Source organism: Protopterus annectens, chromosome 14.part0 (genome assembly GCF_019279795.1).
Source record: "Protopterus annectens isolate FY-2018-M chromosome 14.part0, PAN1.0, whole genome shotgun sequence".
In the NCBI taxonomy this organism is placed as follows: domain Eukaryota; kingdom Metazoa; phylum Chordata; order Ceratodontiformes; family Protopteridae; genus Protopterus; species Protopterus annectens.
This window is the reverse complement of record NC_056748.1, coordinates 175,638,985-175,656,871: the sequence shown is the minus strand read 5'-3', so window position 1 is coordinate 175,656,871 and position 17,887 is coordinate 175,638,985. Positions and strand designations below refer to the sequence as shown.

Genomic DNA, 17,887 nt, shown 5'->3' with positions numbered 1-17,887 from the left:
ACTCCACAAAGGGGGAGCCACCACTGATCCTTGGAACTATTGACCTATTAGCCTGACGAGCCTGGTCTGCAAGGCCATGGAATGTATCATCATGGAACTCATAAACAAAGACATTGGTAACCTCCAAACTCTGGATCCCACCCAGTTCGGGTTTGTGAAAAACAGATCATGCCTCCTGAACCTGATTGACTTCTTCACCAAAGCCGTAGATGAGGGTAAGGTGGTTCACACAGCCTATCTTGACCTCGCCAAGGCTTTTGACACCATCCTCTATTCTGGAATTATAGCTAAACTCACTAAACTAGGTATAAATCCCTACATCACAAGATGGATTGCCAAGTGGCTCACTGACAGAACCCACACTGCAAAAGTTGCAGACTCCAAATCATTCCTCAAAGCAGTGACAAGTGGAGTACCACAGGGTTCTGTCCTGGGACCTCTCCTGTTTGGTATTTACTTCTCTGAAGTACAGGCTAACACAGAAGGCCTCTGGCTAATGAAGTTCGCAGATGACTGCAAACTAGGAGCCATGGTCAAGTCCCCAAATGATGTGGACATCCTACAGAAGGGCCTCGCTGAGACAGATGCCTGGTGTCAGAGCCATGGCCTCAAGCTCAATGCCAAAAAGTGCAGTGTCATCCCCTTTGGTAAAAACTCTGTACCCATGAACTACCACATAGGCAGCAATCTACTTAACACTGAATGTGTGATAAGAAACCTTGGGACCCAGCTGGACAATAGTCTCTCGTTTGATAGTCACATCACCACAGTAGTCAGGAAGTCCATCTACTTGGCACACCTCATCATAAAAGGGTTCTCATCCAGGGAAAAAAAGAGGTCATTGTTCTCCTCTACTCGACACTCATTAGACCCTTTATTGAGTACAACGCCCCTTTTGGAATGTACCTCACAAGACATCTGCAGCAGTTGGAAAGGCCACAGAAGTACCTCACAAAGAGGATTACTGGCCTCAAACAAATGCCCTACTCAGAGCTGTTGGACATGCTACACCTAAAGAAATCCCAATCCCTGCGAGCTGCACGCTCTAGGGACCTAAACCTTGTCACCACAATAAGGAAGACATGCTGGAGGGATAGATTCCTGTCCCAGAGACTTCCCATACTCTGCAACAGGCTACCCATCTATGTCAAGCAAAGTTCTTCATTAGCACTCTTCAAGAAAAATCTTGATGAGTGGATGGGAAATAGGAAATACACCCCGGGGATCACTTCTGTGTCTCTGCTCGACAGTGGCACAGGAAAATAACTTTCTTGGGTGGCTTAAGCCAGGGAACTTTGTTGGCTAGGCTTACGTAGGCCCTTGGGCCGATAGCCTAGTACCTACCTATGAACTTAAAATAATAAGCACAGCAATAAATAATACGTTAATACATAGACACACTAATACTTTTCCTGAATACTTTTTTTTTCTTTATGCATTTTTAGTAAACTTTTTTTTTTTTTTTTTTTTAGGTACAAGTTATTTTATTTAAAGGAAACCAGGTGGCATTCACCTGAAATACTTAAATGACAAGGTGTAAAGCACCACTGGGAAACCTTTCTTCAACAGTATCTTTTAGGACCATCAAATCATGCGGAACAACCTTGCAACCAGATCTCCACTCACTTCTCACCATCTGTCAAGTACTGTTAGGGATAAATGATATGACCCCAGCTTGTGTGCCTAGTATTCACAGCATATTTTCAATATCTTGTCTGATCGCTATATATTTTTTCAAGAACTTGCTTCATTTTATATTACCATGCTCCCTTTTCTTTGTGTTAACAAAGATAAGAACATGTTAAATAGGACTTCTGCAGCTTATTCCTGTAAAAGTATTTCATCCACATCCAAAAACTAAATTTATGGTAAGGTTTGAATGCACTCCACAAAGCATACAATGAATATTCCATGTATGTGGGCTACTATCTAGCAAACATCTGCCCCATCCTCCTGAACAGCCCATTTGACCTTTGCCTTTTCCCCAGCATCCTGAGGCTGTTATCTTCAACAGTGTTTGATCTTTGGCCACCCTACAAGATGTTATTTTTACCATTTTTTTGAAGAATGTTCTTTCACAAAAGTAGCTGCCTCTTGCTGCTACATTTCCTCCACCATTTCTTGATACAGTCAGTAAAAACTTGTGGAAGCCCACGTTAATAAAGCCTTACAGTTCCTCACCTATTGTAATTACACTTTGAACAGATAATGCTTTTTTACTTTCTAGGCCTAAGATCAGATGGCCTGAGATCACACACATCTGTTCTTTATCACCAGTTATGTAGTGACAACAATACTACGATGTGATGTTTTGTTACACTATATCTCTGACAAAAGAAACTGGGTTAATGCTAAAAAAATTCCACTATAATACACTAATGTACCATAAACCCACCAATGGCATGCATACAAGCAAGCAAATAGCCACAGAAGCACAGCCACAGTGATGAAAGCAACATATGTAATGGCTATGGTACAGCACCCTAAGTGTTGTAAATCCCCATAGTTAGGATTTTTCTTGAACTTATCTGAGACTACACTGCTTTGTACAATATGTTCAAAGTTCAGGCATTGGTATGATTATACTTAGCCAGTGGATTATAAAACACTATTTATCTAGCCACTTCCTTGCTGGCAAGGGCCAAGAACAGAATATGACACTAGTTTACTTCACCTTTGTTGGGTTCCACACACCTACACACAATGAGGTTAACAACTTTCTTGAAACTGTTAGAATTAACTCCACATTGGAAAATGTCTTCCCGCTCATGTGTGCTTAAGAGCAGTACTTCGCAAGTTAAAGCTAGAAAGTCACAGTACTCCATTACCAGTTATCAGAATTAGAACTTAAATGTTAAGAGTCTGGTGGACTTGTTAGAAAAGGTCACTAAGGCAATGTATAAGGGGAAAACGGTGCAGACTGCCTACCTAGATCTGGTTAAAGCATTTGATAAAATATCCCACTTGGGCATTGTGAATAACCTTATGTCACTGGCTTACTGATAGGACCTGGGAGGTTAGAATTGATAAAGCCAGCTTCACAAAGAGGCTAGTCACCAGTGGAGTCCCTTAGGACTCTGTGCTGTACCCACTCAGTTGCAATTTGCTTCTCAGAGATGTCAAAGTCAGTGCAAAAAGTATTCAGCTGACCAAGTTCTCCAGGTTTGTAGCTAGCTAAATATGAAGTTGTTGGGCTGGGAGGAGAGGACTAAGATTGATTTAAAACAACTCTCTTGGGAGGTAATGCTTTTCAGTGGGCAAACTAGCTGCTACTCACTCTGATAGATACTTGAGAAAATAGCAGGTGAAGTTATAGAGGGGAAATTACAAGTGACTGTGTATGTACAGGGCACTGCTGCACAGGTTATATGAATGAGCTGGAGAGGAATCTCATCAGTAAACAGTGAAAATGCAGTAAAAGTGTACATATAAGGCCCAGATCTTGGAGCAACTGACAGTTCTCTCACTACTGTGTGTGAAACTACAAGAGTAAGGTACCCAGAGTAAGTAAAATACAAATATAGTGTGTCTGTTTAAACATATGCCATTTATATATATATATATATATATATATATATATAGATATATATATATATATATATATATATATATATATATATATTTGTGTGTATCTGTGCAAAATATTGCACGCACACACACGCATGTTAATTTGATCAAATGTACACACACACATACACTAAAGAGACAATACTAACCTAGCAGGACTGGACTCATCCAGTCAAGAAAAGAAAAATAAAATATATGTACATGAGGGGTAAGTAAGTCGATGTGTAAGCACACACGCACACACACTACATTACAATCTACTTAAGAGATCTTCTCCTTTATCAGGATGCTTGTGTAGTGTGTGATATCCCTTTATACGACATTTGTTTTGAATACTCAGTGAACCAAACAGAAGTCAAATCTTTTAAGAATGTGTTTATGTATGAATACAAATCTCCCAGCACCTTCAGTACAGACAGCTGCATCTCTATAAATCCACATTTTAGTTTTCATAGTATGAGGTCGCCCATTTTGGTGATTAGTGCAGTATCAAATTATTTAATTTTTTGTTTTTGTATCCCTTACTCCTAAAATGCATGGTTTTTTGCTAGTTATTGGGGTAATGAAGTCACTAAATAATGACATACATTTGAGTTTCAGACATTATTTCCTTCAGAAAATGCATGCTAAAACAAATCTTCTTACTCAAGCAACTTTGTAATTTTTATAAGAGCAATACTTAAAATGTATTCCTGTTTTTGAGCCTTTGTGCCTCCTTTATTTTAGGCTTTATCCAGAATTTCTTGAACTAAGAGGTCAGGAGGTATGCAAACCTCCTAACTTCTGCTGCCACTGCTAGATTCATCTTAACCCCCCTGCCCAAACACACACACACATTTGTGGTTCAGAAAAATGCACACTAGCACAAATCCTGTTAGTGAAGCAACTTTGCAATAAAATAATATTTAAAATTTGTTCTTATTTTTGAGCCTTTGTACTCCTTTATGCCTCTCAACTGTCCAGATTTTTGCATCATATTATTGGTTTGTTCCTCATAAAATTTGGGGTTTTCTGTCAAATCACTTAGGATTGAGGTCACTAAATAATGACATACATTTCAGCTTAAGATGACTACATATCCTTCCGAAGTGTATAGGTTCATAGGAGGTTACTAGGCTAGCGGCCCTAGAGCCTTTACAAGTCTAGCCATGTTAATCCCAAGTATCCCCATTTGTTCTTTTTTGGGTAGATAGCAGAATGAATTTATGAGCAGAGTGGGTTTGTAATCAATGCTGACTACCCCTGTCCGTGAGGGACATGGGTGCCATGCCAGGGGCGAATTTATGGTTTCCCATCCAGTTATGTAGGTTGCATTTGAATAAGGTCAATGATTAGCTTTGATGTGAATAGCAAGTCTATTCCAGAGAAGCAGCAGTCTCTGGGAGACATATCTATCTCTACAGCATCATCTGTTAATGTCACAAGCTAAGTTGAGATCCTTAGAGCGAGTGACTCTTGAGCCATTTGACTTGCAGATGTGCAGGATCTCCATTAGGGCAGGGTTGGAGTTTGTTCTGAAGGCCAGGCACAAGTCACCTCTCAGCAGCCTGTAAGATACAGAGTAAAGTAACAGAGCTTTCAGCCTGTCCACTTAGGTCATTATTTGGAGTCCCTGTATTTTCTTAGTGAGAAACCTCTGAGGTCTCTCCAGCTGCTGCAGTTGTCTGGTGAGGTACATGAAAAAGGATGCATTGTACTCTATTAGTGGTCTGATAAGGGTCGAGTACAGTGGAGTTGAAACTCCTCTTGACATGGATGCTATGCCCTTGCTTATGAGTTGCACTACTTAGAAGACTTTCCTTACCACTGTGGAAAGTTGGTGGTTAAAGTTCGGATTGCTATCATCTTGTGTTCCCAAGTCTCTTACTACTGGGTTGGAACTCAGGGAGGTGCTGTCAGATTGTAATTTGTATGGAATTCTGTTTTGCCAAAGGCTTGCTTAGAGAACCCCTATTATTCTAGCACCTTTCTAAGTTGATAATAGGAACATTTAAAAATTTGTCCCTATTTTTGGGCCATTGTCCCCCCCCCCCCCATTATTTTAGGCTTTGTACGGATTTTTTGCCCCAACTTGTTGAGAGGTATTATCTTACGCTTTATCCATATCATCTTGAGCTAAGAGGGCGAGAGGTATGCAAACCTGCTGCCCACTGCTAGATCACTCTTACTCTTCACAAGCGCGCACTCACTCACACACACACTTTTGCTCTCATTCACGCGCAAGCATGCATACAGACACAGACAAAAACATACATTTGTTTTTCTTTTTGAATGCTTCTTTTACTTTTACACTTGCTAAACAGAAAAGTGCTGCTTAGCTATTATAAAATGATGGATTGCTGTCACTCTTCACAAGCACACACACACACACTTTTGCTCTCATTCATGCAAGCATACACACACACACACACGCAGAAACATAAACATACATAAACACACACCCATACATAACTTTTCTTTCTTTTTTAATGCTTCTTTTACCCTCACTAAACTGCAAAAGTGCTGCTTAGGGAGTGTAAAATACTGGCTCAGTCGGTCTCGCTTGTGGACTCATGCATGCATGCACTCACAACACACAGACATAAACGCACACACTTTTGTTTTAAATTGTCTTCATATTTTTTTATATTTTTACACTCGCTAAGTAGCAAAAGTGCTGTTTAGCGAGAGTAAAATACTGGTGGCCATTGAAAGTTTCCATGGGAATCTAATTTTTGCTAGGATTAGGACAAGCATTATCGTAGTGCGTAGCTATGACTATGATCCAATGACTTGAAGTAGCTGCCCATGGAAAGTGTAATATAAATCTTAACGTTTAATTGAAAGCAAGCACTTTAAGGAAGGCTAAATAGTGACAACTGTAGGAAAAGATAAATAGGATAAAGCAGAAAGGTGATACACATACAAATAGCAGATAATAAAAATTTCTTACAGATCATTAGACCCTGACCCTGAGCAGCATCTTACCCTCACCAAGAATGATGCCACAGTACAAAGACAAAATGATCAGTTTTAACAATTGGCTTAATTACTGGTGTCATTCTAAGGGGATCCAATGTCTGTCTGCTTGGGATGACATGTTTGACAAGCCACGCTGCTTCGCAAGGGATGGCTTGCACCTGTCACCCCTGGGCTTCCGGATATTGGCCAAGGCTCCTGCCACCCCCATAGTGCCTTTTTTAGGCAAGGCTCAAATGACAAACCTACCTCCCTAGAAAACACAAGTGGAAAAAAACTAAGGGTAATGCTGCTCAATGCCAGAAGTCTAAACCTCAAGATGCATGCCCTCGAAGCCCTCCTCAGTATGGAGAACATCGATGTCTGTGCAGTGACTGAAACCTGGTTCAAGGCTCCAGAGAGCACCCCAGCACTATCAGGTTTTACCTCATATCATGCTTTCCGGCCCCAAAACTTGGACCGAACCACAAAAGGAGGAGGAGTATCCATTTTCATCAAAGATACCCACACCTCCAAGTTAGTGGCAATGCACGAAGCATCAGAGACTATCCAGGTGCAACTAACCATAGGCAAAACTGCCTTACAGTTTGTAGCATGCTACAGACCAGCCTCTCAAACTCAGGAACCCCACACAGCCTTCCTGAAGACACTGGAGAGTATGAATGTCTCTCCAAATACCATCATTTTGGGAGACTTCAACTACCCAAACATAGACTGGGAACATTACTCAAGCCCAAACACCGTAGTCCAAAGGTTCCTAGAATTCATAAACTCAAATGCAGTGGAACAACTAGTCACCATTCCCACAAGAGGAGACAATATACTAGACCTGATCATCACAAACATGGGGACAAAATGCTCCACACCGGAAGTATATCCCTCTTTGGTAAGATCAGACCATAAATTAATCTCACTGGAAATCCACATCCCACCCCCTGCACAAAAGACCACAGTGAAGAACTTCTCAAAAGCAAACTTCACACTTCTTAAGACTGAAGTGGTATCCTTCAAGGCCCCTGGGCCAGTGGAAACCACAACCCACACTGCTGAATCCTTTGCAAATGCCTTCTATGGGCACCTTCAAGAATGCATGGCTCATGCAATCCCAAATAAAACCAAGACCCTTTCCCCCAAAGGCAGGCGCCCGGTCTGGTGGACCCCAGCCATAAACAAACTTTACAACAGGAGGAGGAAGCTACTACATGACGGAGCAAAATCCCTAAAAGGGAAGGCATCTCTGATCAGTACTAGCAAAAAACTACGATCACTCATAAAATCATCCAAGGCCAACTTTGAGAGAAAAATCGCAAAAGACACAAAAGACAATCACAAGGCCTTCTTTAGCTATGTTAGAAACCTGGGTGGAAACTCCCAGATATGCTCAGAGTTAGTCCAAAATGACATAAAATACACTGAACCCACTGACATTGCCAACATTCTGGCAGACAGGTTCAGTGCAAATTTCTCCTCCCCCTCCCCCCTAAAAGGAGAGAAAACTATCCCAGCAGAGTGTAGCCTCCCTAACATCTCAGATGCCCAGGTGAGAGCCGCCCTCTCTAAAGCTAAAAACACAGCACCAATGGGACCGGATGGTGTCCCGGGCTGTGTGCTACATGAACTCCAAGAGGAACTAAACCCACACATAAGGCTGCTGTTTAATCTTAGCCTTACTACAGGATACGTACCCAAAGAGTGGCATACGGCAACAGTGGTCCCACTTCACAAAGGCGGTGCTTCTACAGACCCTGGAAATTACCGCCCCATAAGCTTGACGAGCCTGGTCTGCAAAGCTGTGGAGAGGATCATTATGGAACTCATAAACAAAGATTGGGGACCTACAGACATTGGATCCTACCCAATTTGGCTTTGTCAAGGGCAGATCCTGCCTTTTGAACTTGGTCGACTTTTTTGAAACAGTCACTAAGGCCATTGATGAGGGTAAGGCAGTTCACACAGCCTACCTTGACCTTGCAAAAGCCTTTGACACAATACCCCACTCGGGCATCATAGACAAACTCACCAGCTTAAATGTAAACCCATATGTCACAAGATGGGTTGCAAACTGGCTCAAGGACAGAACCCACAGGGTCAGAGTTGCTGGAGCTATGTCAGACTCTAAGCCAGTCACAAGCGGTGTCCCACAGGGCTCCGTCCTGGGACCCCTCTTGTTCGGCATTTATTTTTCCGAGGTACAGGCAAACATAGGAGGATTGTGGCTGACAAAGTTCGCAGATGACTGCAAACTGGGCGCCATAATTGATACTCCAGCGGACACAAACATCCTTCAGAGAGGCCTCATAGAAACGGATAACTGGTGCCAGAGCCATGGCCTTAAGCTGAACGCCAAAAATGTATAGTCATACCCTTTGGGAAAAACAAGGTACCGACAAATTACCACATAGGCGGTAATCCATTAAGTACGGAAGAGGTAATCAGGGACCTAGGGACCCAGGTTGACAGTAACCTCTCATTTGACACTCACTTTGCCAAAGTGGTTAGGAAGACCTTCTATATTGCCCACCTTATCATGAAGGGTTTCACATCTAGATCAAGAGAGGTCATTGTGCCCCTGTACTCTTCTCTTATCAGGCCAATGATTGAGTACAATGCCCTACTTGGGATGTATCTCACCCGACACCTGCAGCAGTTGGAAAGACCCCAAAAGTTCCTCACCAAGAGGATAAAGGGTCTTAAACATATGTCATATGCTGCCCGACTGAAAAAACTCCAGCTCTATTCAGTCGCATACCGCCTACTCAGAGGTGATCTGTGCCTGACGTACAAGGCCATGTCCAATCCTGAATTAATGGACATGCTCCACCTCAGAAAATCCAAATCCATCAGAGCCACGAGAACAAGTGACTTAAACCTCAACACAGAAATAAATAGGACGTGCTGGAGGGACAGATTCATAACCCAGAGGCTCCCTACACTCTGGAACAGAATCCCAGTCCATGTTAGGCAGAGCCCCTCACTGACTCTATTCAAGAGAAATCTCGACGAGTGGATGGGAGATCGTAGGTTTACCCCGGGGGTCATCTCTGTGTCACTACTAGACAGAGGCATAGTAAACTAAACCCTAAAAGGGCGTAGTATTCTCATCCTAAGGGGTGGTGTAAGCCACACACACTCTGGCTAGGCTTATAAATGCCCTAGGGCAGATAGCCTAGTACGAACCTATGAACCTATGAATCACTGGCTCCACAGTAAGCAGATATAAAAGTAATTCAAGAAAATAAGATGCGTCCAGCAACTACACTTAGGGGAGTAGTTCCCAGAGTTGCTCAGGATCTTGTTTTTATTGGATGCGGAAGTCATCTAATGCATAGATAATAAATGGAGGCATTTCTGGGGTGAAAGTACTGAAGGAGGGTGGTTCATGGGTGATCCTTCAGCAGCAACAGAGGAAGGAGTGAAAAATAACAAAGGGCATTTGTACTAAGCTGTTCCAGTTTTCTTAGGAATTCTACAGCTCTGCAAAATTGCTATAGGCTTAAAGATGGCTCACTGTACTGGAGCTGTAAGAATGGGAGATGAAAGAAACATTCAAAATTGGGATTTACTGTAATAGTTTGACTATTCTGCAGTGTTGCAATCAAGAAATAGGGGAGAAAAACATATCGGAAATGAGGAAACAAGCAAAGAAGCACATATTTATAAGTGAACCTTCTAGTTCATTCTTGTACTGTAAAGATTTGTATAATGTAGTTTAATTTTTATTTTATCTTCCTAGTGTTGAGTATTTATTGAAATATGAAAAAATATGGATTTTCTCTAGTAGAAGAATTTCAGAGATTACAGCTGACAAAATGGTGTTCTGTATTTCAGACCATAAATATGTTTGTATTCTGAAAGGCATGAGTACAACTTTGTGTTGCCAGTTTGAATAAAGCTCATTGCGTTGCTTTGTTATGAAACAAAAGAATATTATTGAACATTACCCGTCTAAGAGATAGGTGGGCCTTGTTTTGTGACATGTTCTATAATAAATACAGCAATGTTAGTGTACTGCACGGATGGAGTAATGAGAGAGTAGTGTGAAAATATGCTGAAATGTAACTAGTATCAGCAGTCTTTCAATAATGATTGTGCTTTCAATTAAAGATGTGAATTGTAATTGGAAGGAATTTTCCAGAATATTATCATGTAAAGTTAGTCTTTACTTTTTCATGTACTTAGAGTTTATAATTCTGCCATGTTAGTTTAGATGATGTGAAATTACATTTGATTACATTAGTCTTCACTTCTGTTCCTGTCTGTTCTGAACAATAAATTTACTTGCCTTAAACTGCTTTTGTGTCTTGGTGGATTTACTGAGGAAGGATGGTAATAAGGAACCTCTTTAACACCTAAGGTTTTGAGTAAGGTCCATCAGTAGTGAGAAATAGTAAATTACAGCAAGTATCTCATAGTATATTCACAAACTTACAGCCAAGGCCATTATGAGCTAAGTACACTGCAAGAGAGCTCACTTTGACCCAATAAGGCATCCAATTTCACTTGGAAGATTGTTCCATAGCCTTGTGATTCTGAGGAGCAAAGATCACTCTTTTTGGGGGTTTTTTGAGCAACTTATGGCTGTAAACTGATAATATGTCTGTATGACTGCATTCTGTAGCCAGAGAATGTTTTCTGAGTGTGAGTGCTTGCTTTAGAGGCTCATCGATGGCATTAAATGCTGTACTCTGATGACAGAGTAATGCCTCTTATATAAATAGGACCTACAGGAGAGACTGGTATCCCAGTGATTTACCTCTTCTGTGAAACAGGCATTCCATCCATGTTAAGCAGAGTTCCTCCCTAACCCAGTTCAAGTAATTTGAACAGTTAGATGGGGAACAGGAAATTCATTCCTGGTTTGGTACCTGTGTCTCTAATGGGCACAAGTAGGCCTGTAAATGGTTAATCTCACAGGGCCCTGCTTGTAAATGTTTCATCTCCCAATCCCATGCTTGTACTTAGCAAGGGCACCGGAACTTGTTAGATTAGGGATGCATGGCTAGGCTTAAAAAGGCCCTTGTAGTCATTAGCCTAGTAAACACCTATGAGCCTATAATATTTCTCAAGTTCATCTCGTATGATTTACTTTTGTTAGTGAAATATTTGTAGACCCCCCCCCCCTTCTAGTTGCCTGTATATGTTTTTTTTCTTTTTTTTATAAAAATGGACCTATATCACAATATTGACCTAACAAGAAAAAAACATAGCAGAGTTTCCATCATCCTGAAAAAAAAAAGTTGTATTTGAAAGTCATGCAAAGTAGCACATTATAATTCTTCTTTATGAATATAAGACACTTAATTAAACCTGAGGTCTTCTATAGTAGTTTTAAGGTAACTACTTTGAAGTATTTATTTATTTATTTATTTGACATTTGTTAACTGAGATTAAAAGATAACTGAGCAAAAGCCCTTTTTCAGTGGAGGCCTGTAGACAAAATCTCCACAGTACAAGTAAGCAAGAAAATTTACAAAATTAAAGATGAATACAGTGAAAATTTTACAGTAAAAGTTAATCAAATGTAGATAAAGCTCCACAGTACAATACAGCAAGAGGCATTATATCACCGAAGAAAAAAAAACATAGCAAAGAAATGTACAATAAAACATTTGAATGAATTTATATAGCACATTGGGTTATTTCCAAGAGAAGGGGTTCAGTAACATTTTATGTCCAGACTTGCATGTTGGCTGTTTGTAGGCATTTGCCCTTAAGACTGGAATTATTTGTTTTTGAAGAACTCCAGGAAGGAGTTGTGAAAGCTTTTGACTTCAAATAGAAGAGTATGATTCCCAAACTTGAAACCACTGGCAGATTTATATAGTCAGCAGAAAATTGTGTTGAATAAAAGTATACCAAGCAATAAACCCTTGTTTAACTAGTGCTTTCCACTAGTAGTTATTTTCCATTTGAAACAATGACCTTTTGTAATAAACCTGAATGAAATATGTTATTAAGTCTTGTTTCACTAATTGGAAGTTGGAAGTTTTGTGCAAGGATGTAGGAATACAAATAATTTGACATCCTCAGAGTCACAGGCTGATGATTCAGCGAGTCTTCAGACATGGTTATTCATCATTTTTTTCACTTGTTTTTGGTTCTCCACAGCTGATCATCAGCTTTTCCCAGGTCTTCTGCTTGTCTGTTGTGTCTGTCTGACCTGCGTTAGCCTCCATCTGGGCTGATCCCATCCACGCATCCAGTGAGGAGATCCAGGAACCAGGGACATGTCCAGTACTTCAGGGCTGGACATTCAGTGTGTGTTTGCACTGAAATGCTGTCACTATCAAGGAGGGGTGGTTTATGTCAGCATAATGTTCCAACAACCAACAGGCTGCACTGCACAGTGGTTTCCCCAGTCTTCACCAGATAAATTAAACCACATGAATATGCCCCAAGCTTGCACCCCCCCCCCCCCCGGGATGGGTAGGCTCTTCATCTTTGCATCTGATCTGCTATTCATACTCTGGTCACCTGGGCTGTGATCATGTTATATTACTGTGCTCCACTGACACAGGCTATTCAAGGCCAGTCATCTTTGTTAATTAAGAGTAGAGCCAATGTTCTGTTATCCAAACTCATTAGATTTTAATGGTTACATTTTGTAGTTGTTGGTGTCTTTATTACTTCATTATCCTGTTATATTTTCTTGCATCACCATTTTTCACTTCGTTCTTTTTTTTAATTTGCACTGCTCAGCATTCATCAGAATAAAACCTTACTTTGTTTGGTAATAACCTTTTTGTGTGGTATATGCTGTTTTACACTCCCCTCTGTAGAAGTGAGAGAGTTGTTCCATCAGCAGCAGCAACAAATCCGTTTGACTTTTAACGCGTATACAGACACAGTCCCAGCTGACTACAGTATGTGTAAGATCACCAAACTTTTAGAGTTTTTGGAGTCAGTAAAAGTGCATTTGAGAAGGCTCCAAGTTGTCTTGAGTTGATAGGATATGTTCATAAAGAGTATTTTTGTATTTGTATGTTTGATAACTGGATACGTACACTTGGGTCAAAGACCCTTTTTGGGAATGACTCAGGACATAGTTGGAGGGAAATCCGTTACAGTATATCAGTACAATTACAATACAAAGTGGCTTGTGTATCATAACAGCATAGAGTTAAGACATAGACACTACAAGTGGCATTTGATTTGCCACAAGAAAACACACCATTGACTTTGTAGTTAAGAAATATATTAATACACAAACAGTAAAGCAATAAGCACAAGTAGTATTCAAGTGATGTATTCATGAAACATAGGTAAAGAAGAAAAAGAAGGAAAGGAGCAGTTGCAAAGGTGTAGTGGACTGGCCTGGAATAAGGTAAAGTAGAGAGAAGAAAATGTTAAGAAAAATGTCACAAGCTGAGAATTTGCACTTTCTGTAAATCAAGATGCAAGCTGCTAAGGAAGGTGAAGCTGTAGGCAAAAGGACAAGAAGTTAGTCAGAAGTTGGTGAACTTTGGGGAGGGTTGCAGCCAAGGAGGAGTAGGAGTGGTCTTAAGAAACCCTGAGGGAAAATGGTTAGGGTAAGAATGTTTGTTTTTAATGCTCATTCAAAGTGCATTAGGAGAATTAAACAGTCTGAAGTGGTTTAGTAAGAGGTGTAGAGGTTGTTAATTCTAACCATCACTGTCAGTAGTGCTTGTGTTAATGCAGCTTGGTAGTCTGTTCTATGCATCAGCTGCTCTGTCTGAGAACCGGTTAGTACACTTCTCATTCCTGTAGAATCTTCTACATATGTTGTCAGATGATTATTTTAGTTTTTGTAACTCCAAACATTCCCAGAGGTTGTTGTCTCCAAATGCCCTATATACCTAAATAAGTTTTACTCTTAAATATCTACAAGAGACACTATTAGTTCAGATGTTTTAGTCTTTCATAATAACTTAATTTTTCACATCCATGGATGCCCTTAGTATAGTTCTGCTGTTCTCTTTCCAGTTTATTCTTGCTTGTTTTTTTTAATAAGGTTTACATATTGTTATTCTGTACTCAAGTGTGGGTCTAATTTAATTAACAATTACTTAATCATTTCTGATTTCCTATATGTTATAAATCTTTACATATAGCCTAAGCCTATAGTTTTGTAACTATCATTGCCCAATTGGTTGGTATAATTAGAAAAACTCAAAGCTGATGTACCAATGTACCCAGGTCCTTAAATGAATGTACAGTTTTAATCACCATGTTCTGTATTAAATATTCACTTTTCAGTTTGTCTTCCATAACTCATATGTTTAGTTTTTGATATATTTATTAGCATATTATTTTCCTGTGCTCAAATGGTCAGTGTAGTCCAGTTCCTCCTTATTGATTGTATACATCTCAATTGCCTGATTGTGATCAAATGACTGAATCAGTATATAGTTATATAGCAATATATTTTAGCTTATTGCTGTCACACAGTGCAAAACATTACAAGCCCTCCATGCAAACACACATGCACATAGCCACTTAGTTGACTGTGTACAGCTTTACAGCTTAGAGGTATGATTGCAATCAAGTGAATAAATTAATGCAGAACAGTAAGCCACAGTAATGTACTTTGGCTTGTTCAGGTAAGATGCATGTAGAGTGCAAAGCATTACAGTCCCTTCCCTCAGATGAGCTTGTGCGCGCACACACACAGACATCTTCTTGTAGTTGCTGGTTTTATTTATTTATTTTTTTTACTGATTAACTGTGGCTTTAAAAAAAAAAGAACCAGAGTGAAAAAGTATAAGTTATAAAATCTAAAAGGTAAACTTTCTTCTTTTTGCACATTTGTACTCCATTTTCAGTACTATAACAAAGTTGCAACACATACTACTTTCAGAACCCACTACTGTATAGCACTGAAAAGCCTAAATTGGTTAGAACTGCCACATCAACTAACATATACACAACTTCTTTTCACCTATAAAATTATCTTGCCGGACTTCCACGGTGGTGCAGCGGTATCGTTGTTGCCTCACCGCAAGAGGTTCTCCCATTCGATTCTCGGCTGGAGTGCGGGGAGTGCCTTCTGTGTGGAGTCTGCATGTCCTCCCCGCTTTGGGGTGGGCGTTCGAAAGACATGCGTAAATGGACGTGCCTTCATTGAAGGTTGGACGTCGAGCTGGCACCTCGGCATTCGTGAAAATCTACTGCCAATCATTAGCGGACCGGAGTTCCACTGTGGTGACCCCTAGCCAGGAAAAGCTGAAAGACAACAACATATACTGCCTGTTCAGCAGTAAAACAAATTCAAAGTAACTATGTTCCTAGTCAATCACTGAGCTCCAGTAACCAAAAAAAAAACTCCTGTCTGTCTATAAACCTAGCAAATCTGCTGGGCATTGTTTATACTCATGCAAGGTTGCTAAGGCCTGGAACCAGGATAACCTACATCACTAAATGTGGAACAAGTACCTTTTCATTTCGTATACCTCCTTACTGTCCCTTCTTCACTTACTTCCTTATGCAATCTAATTATCTTCTCTGACTTTCTCTCTAAATATACCATAAGCCTGTTTTTCCCTAATTTTATATTGCAATTCCTATTTGTATTACACTAACTTACCTTTAATTTGTCTACAAACTGTGTAAAATTTCTCTAAATATTAAATTATTGTCATGTACCTTGTATCAATCATAGCCAGTATTTTTATATTATGTCTGATTTGTTATAGTATGTAAAATGCGGATGTTTTTGTTTTATTTTTGAAGATTGTAAAATTAATATTCTTAAAATGTTTTGTAATAATTTGGAGCTTTTCTCCCCGGGGCTCCTCTGAAAATGGGCTTCTACCCAGACGGACCTTCCTGTTAATCAAATGTCAATAAATAAATAAATTTCTTTCTTTTAAAAGATGTGGTTAGTAAATAAAAGAAGTGGAAGCTTCATGGCACATAGATTTCAAGTTGTGAACGGCCAAATTTGATCTTTCCAAGTCTTTCACAGTGCATTAATTTACCCCTTTGGGACTTTCAGTAGCCCGTGGGATTTAATGATTCTCTAAGCCCATTTTCAAAGGATCTGTAAGAGCAAAAGATGGACATATTACTTTATGAAAGTTAATAAAGCTAAAAGGTGTCTCATAGTACATTCTTGTAAATGAATGTTTCAGTACTTGATGTTACTATTTTGATTTAAGTGTAATACTGTCACTAAAATAATCACTTAAGTAGATTACTGTTAGTAAGATTACCTTCTGTTCAGTTACACTTGTCATTCTTTTCCATTGATTTTGCTTTCTGTTTCCTAGCAAACTGTCTACTTACAGTCACAAGTGCAAAAATAATGGGACTTTGACCTGGCTCCTGATTAATCAGTAGCTGAATGATATTTGATCTTTTGGTGTTAACACTACAGTTTGCAAGTAATGTACTTAAAATGTGTGTGACTGTTGCATGGAGTTCATGATTGCCTCTTTTTTTCCAGTCCATTTGTACTTTTCATGTGTTTAGTCATCATGGATAGACTGTACTGCTATTTTTTTCTTAAATTTGATTATTCACATTGTGTTTGTTATATATATTATTGTTTTCTCTATGTTCATACCCTGATGATAATTGTATATTTTTCGTGATCTTTGGTATTTCATCTTGCTGTTATGGTTTTTAATGTCAATGTTAAGAGTTACCGGGATATATTTTGTTTCCTTATTGTAATGTCTCAGGCTGTGGCTGAAATGGTCCAGTAGGTCTTGTGTGATTGCCCACCTGACAAATTAAAAGCAGTTGTTATGATAAACTGCTCAATAGTTGAGCTGTTCTTGCTGGATGCCAGAAGCTAGCTGCAAATGTACTACACAGAAGTGTTACTGTAGATGATAAGTTCTGCTACTAATCCAAAAACAAAAATTGGGATACAGTTATCGGTATCATAAATGGCAGTTGGTTAAAGGTTTAATGCAGATGTTACAGTTAATAACATTAGCAGCACATACTTCTAGCCTTTGTTGGTTATGGTTTCAGGCAGACTTCTTTTAGTACTAACATCATTTTTTTTTCCTGCATAGAATGTGGATGGCAAAGGACTAAGGGAGCAGAGACTTGATTTGCAACGTAGAGTGACAGAAACCACTGACGATGACCTCATTCCATTTGGAGATCTTCCTACTGTTTCCCGGTTTGGGGCCATTTCCCGTACATCCAAATCTTTCCAGTCTCCAGTTCAGATGCAAGCATTGGCAGCACATGGAGCGTCTGCAAAATCCATTGCTTTTTCAGGTACTTCTGGATGGATTTGGGGGGGGGGGGGGGGGGTTGGGGAAAAAATTGCCTGCAGTCTTTGCATTAGAGGTTTATTTTCTAACATATTAAGTTATAGTCCATTTTCTTTCATTAAATTTAGAGACTTTAAAGTATTTTATTTGCAGTTTGTCAAGTAGATAAA

General features: G+C 39.7%; 1 protein-coding gene across 1 annotated transcript in view; it reads left to right on the top strand.

Annotated features, from left to right (window-relative positions):
* RC3H1 (ring finger and CCCH-type domains 1) overlaps window positions 1–17,887 on the top strand; it is a gene marked incomplete in the record, with an annotated part of 3,590,040 nt that overhangs the window by 2,508,252 nt on the left and 1,063,901 nt on the right. Inside the window, 1 exon segment of the mRNA XM_044055940.1 lies at window positions 17,511–17,721. Within this exon segment, the coding sequence (XP_043911875.1) occupies window positions 17,511–17,721 (211 nt within the window).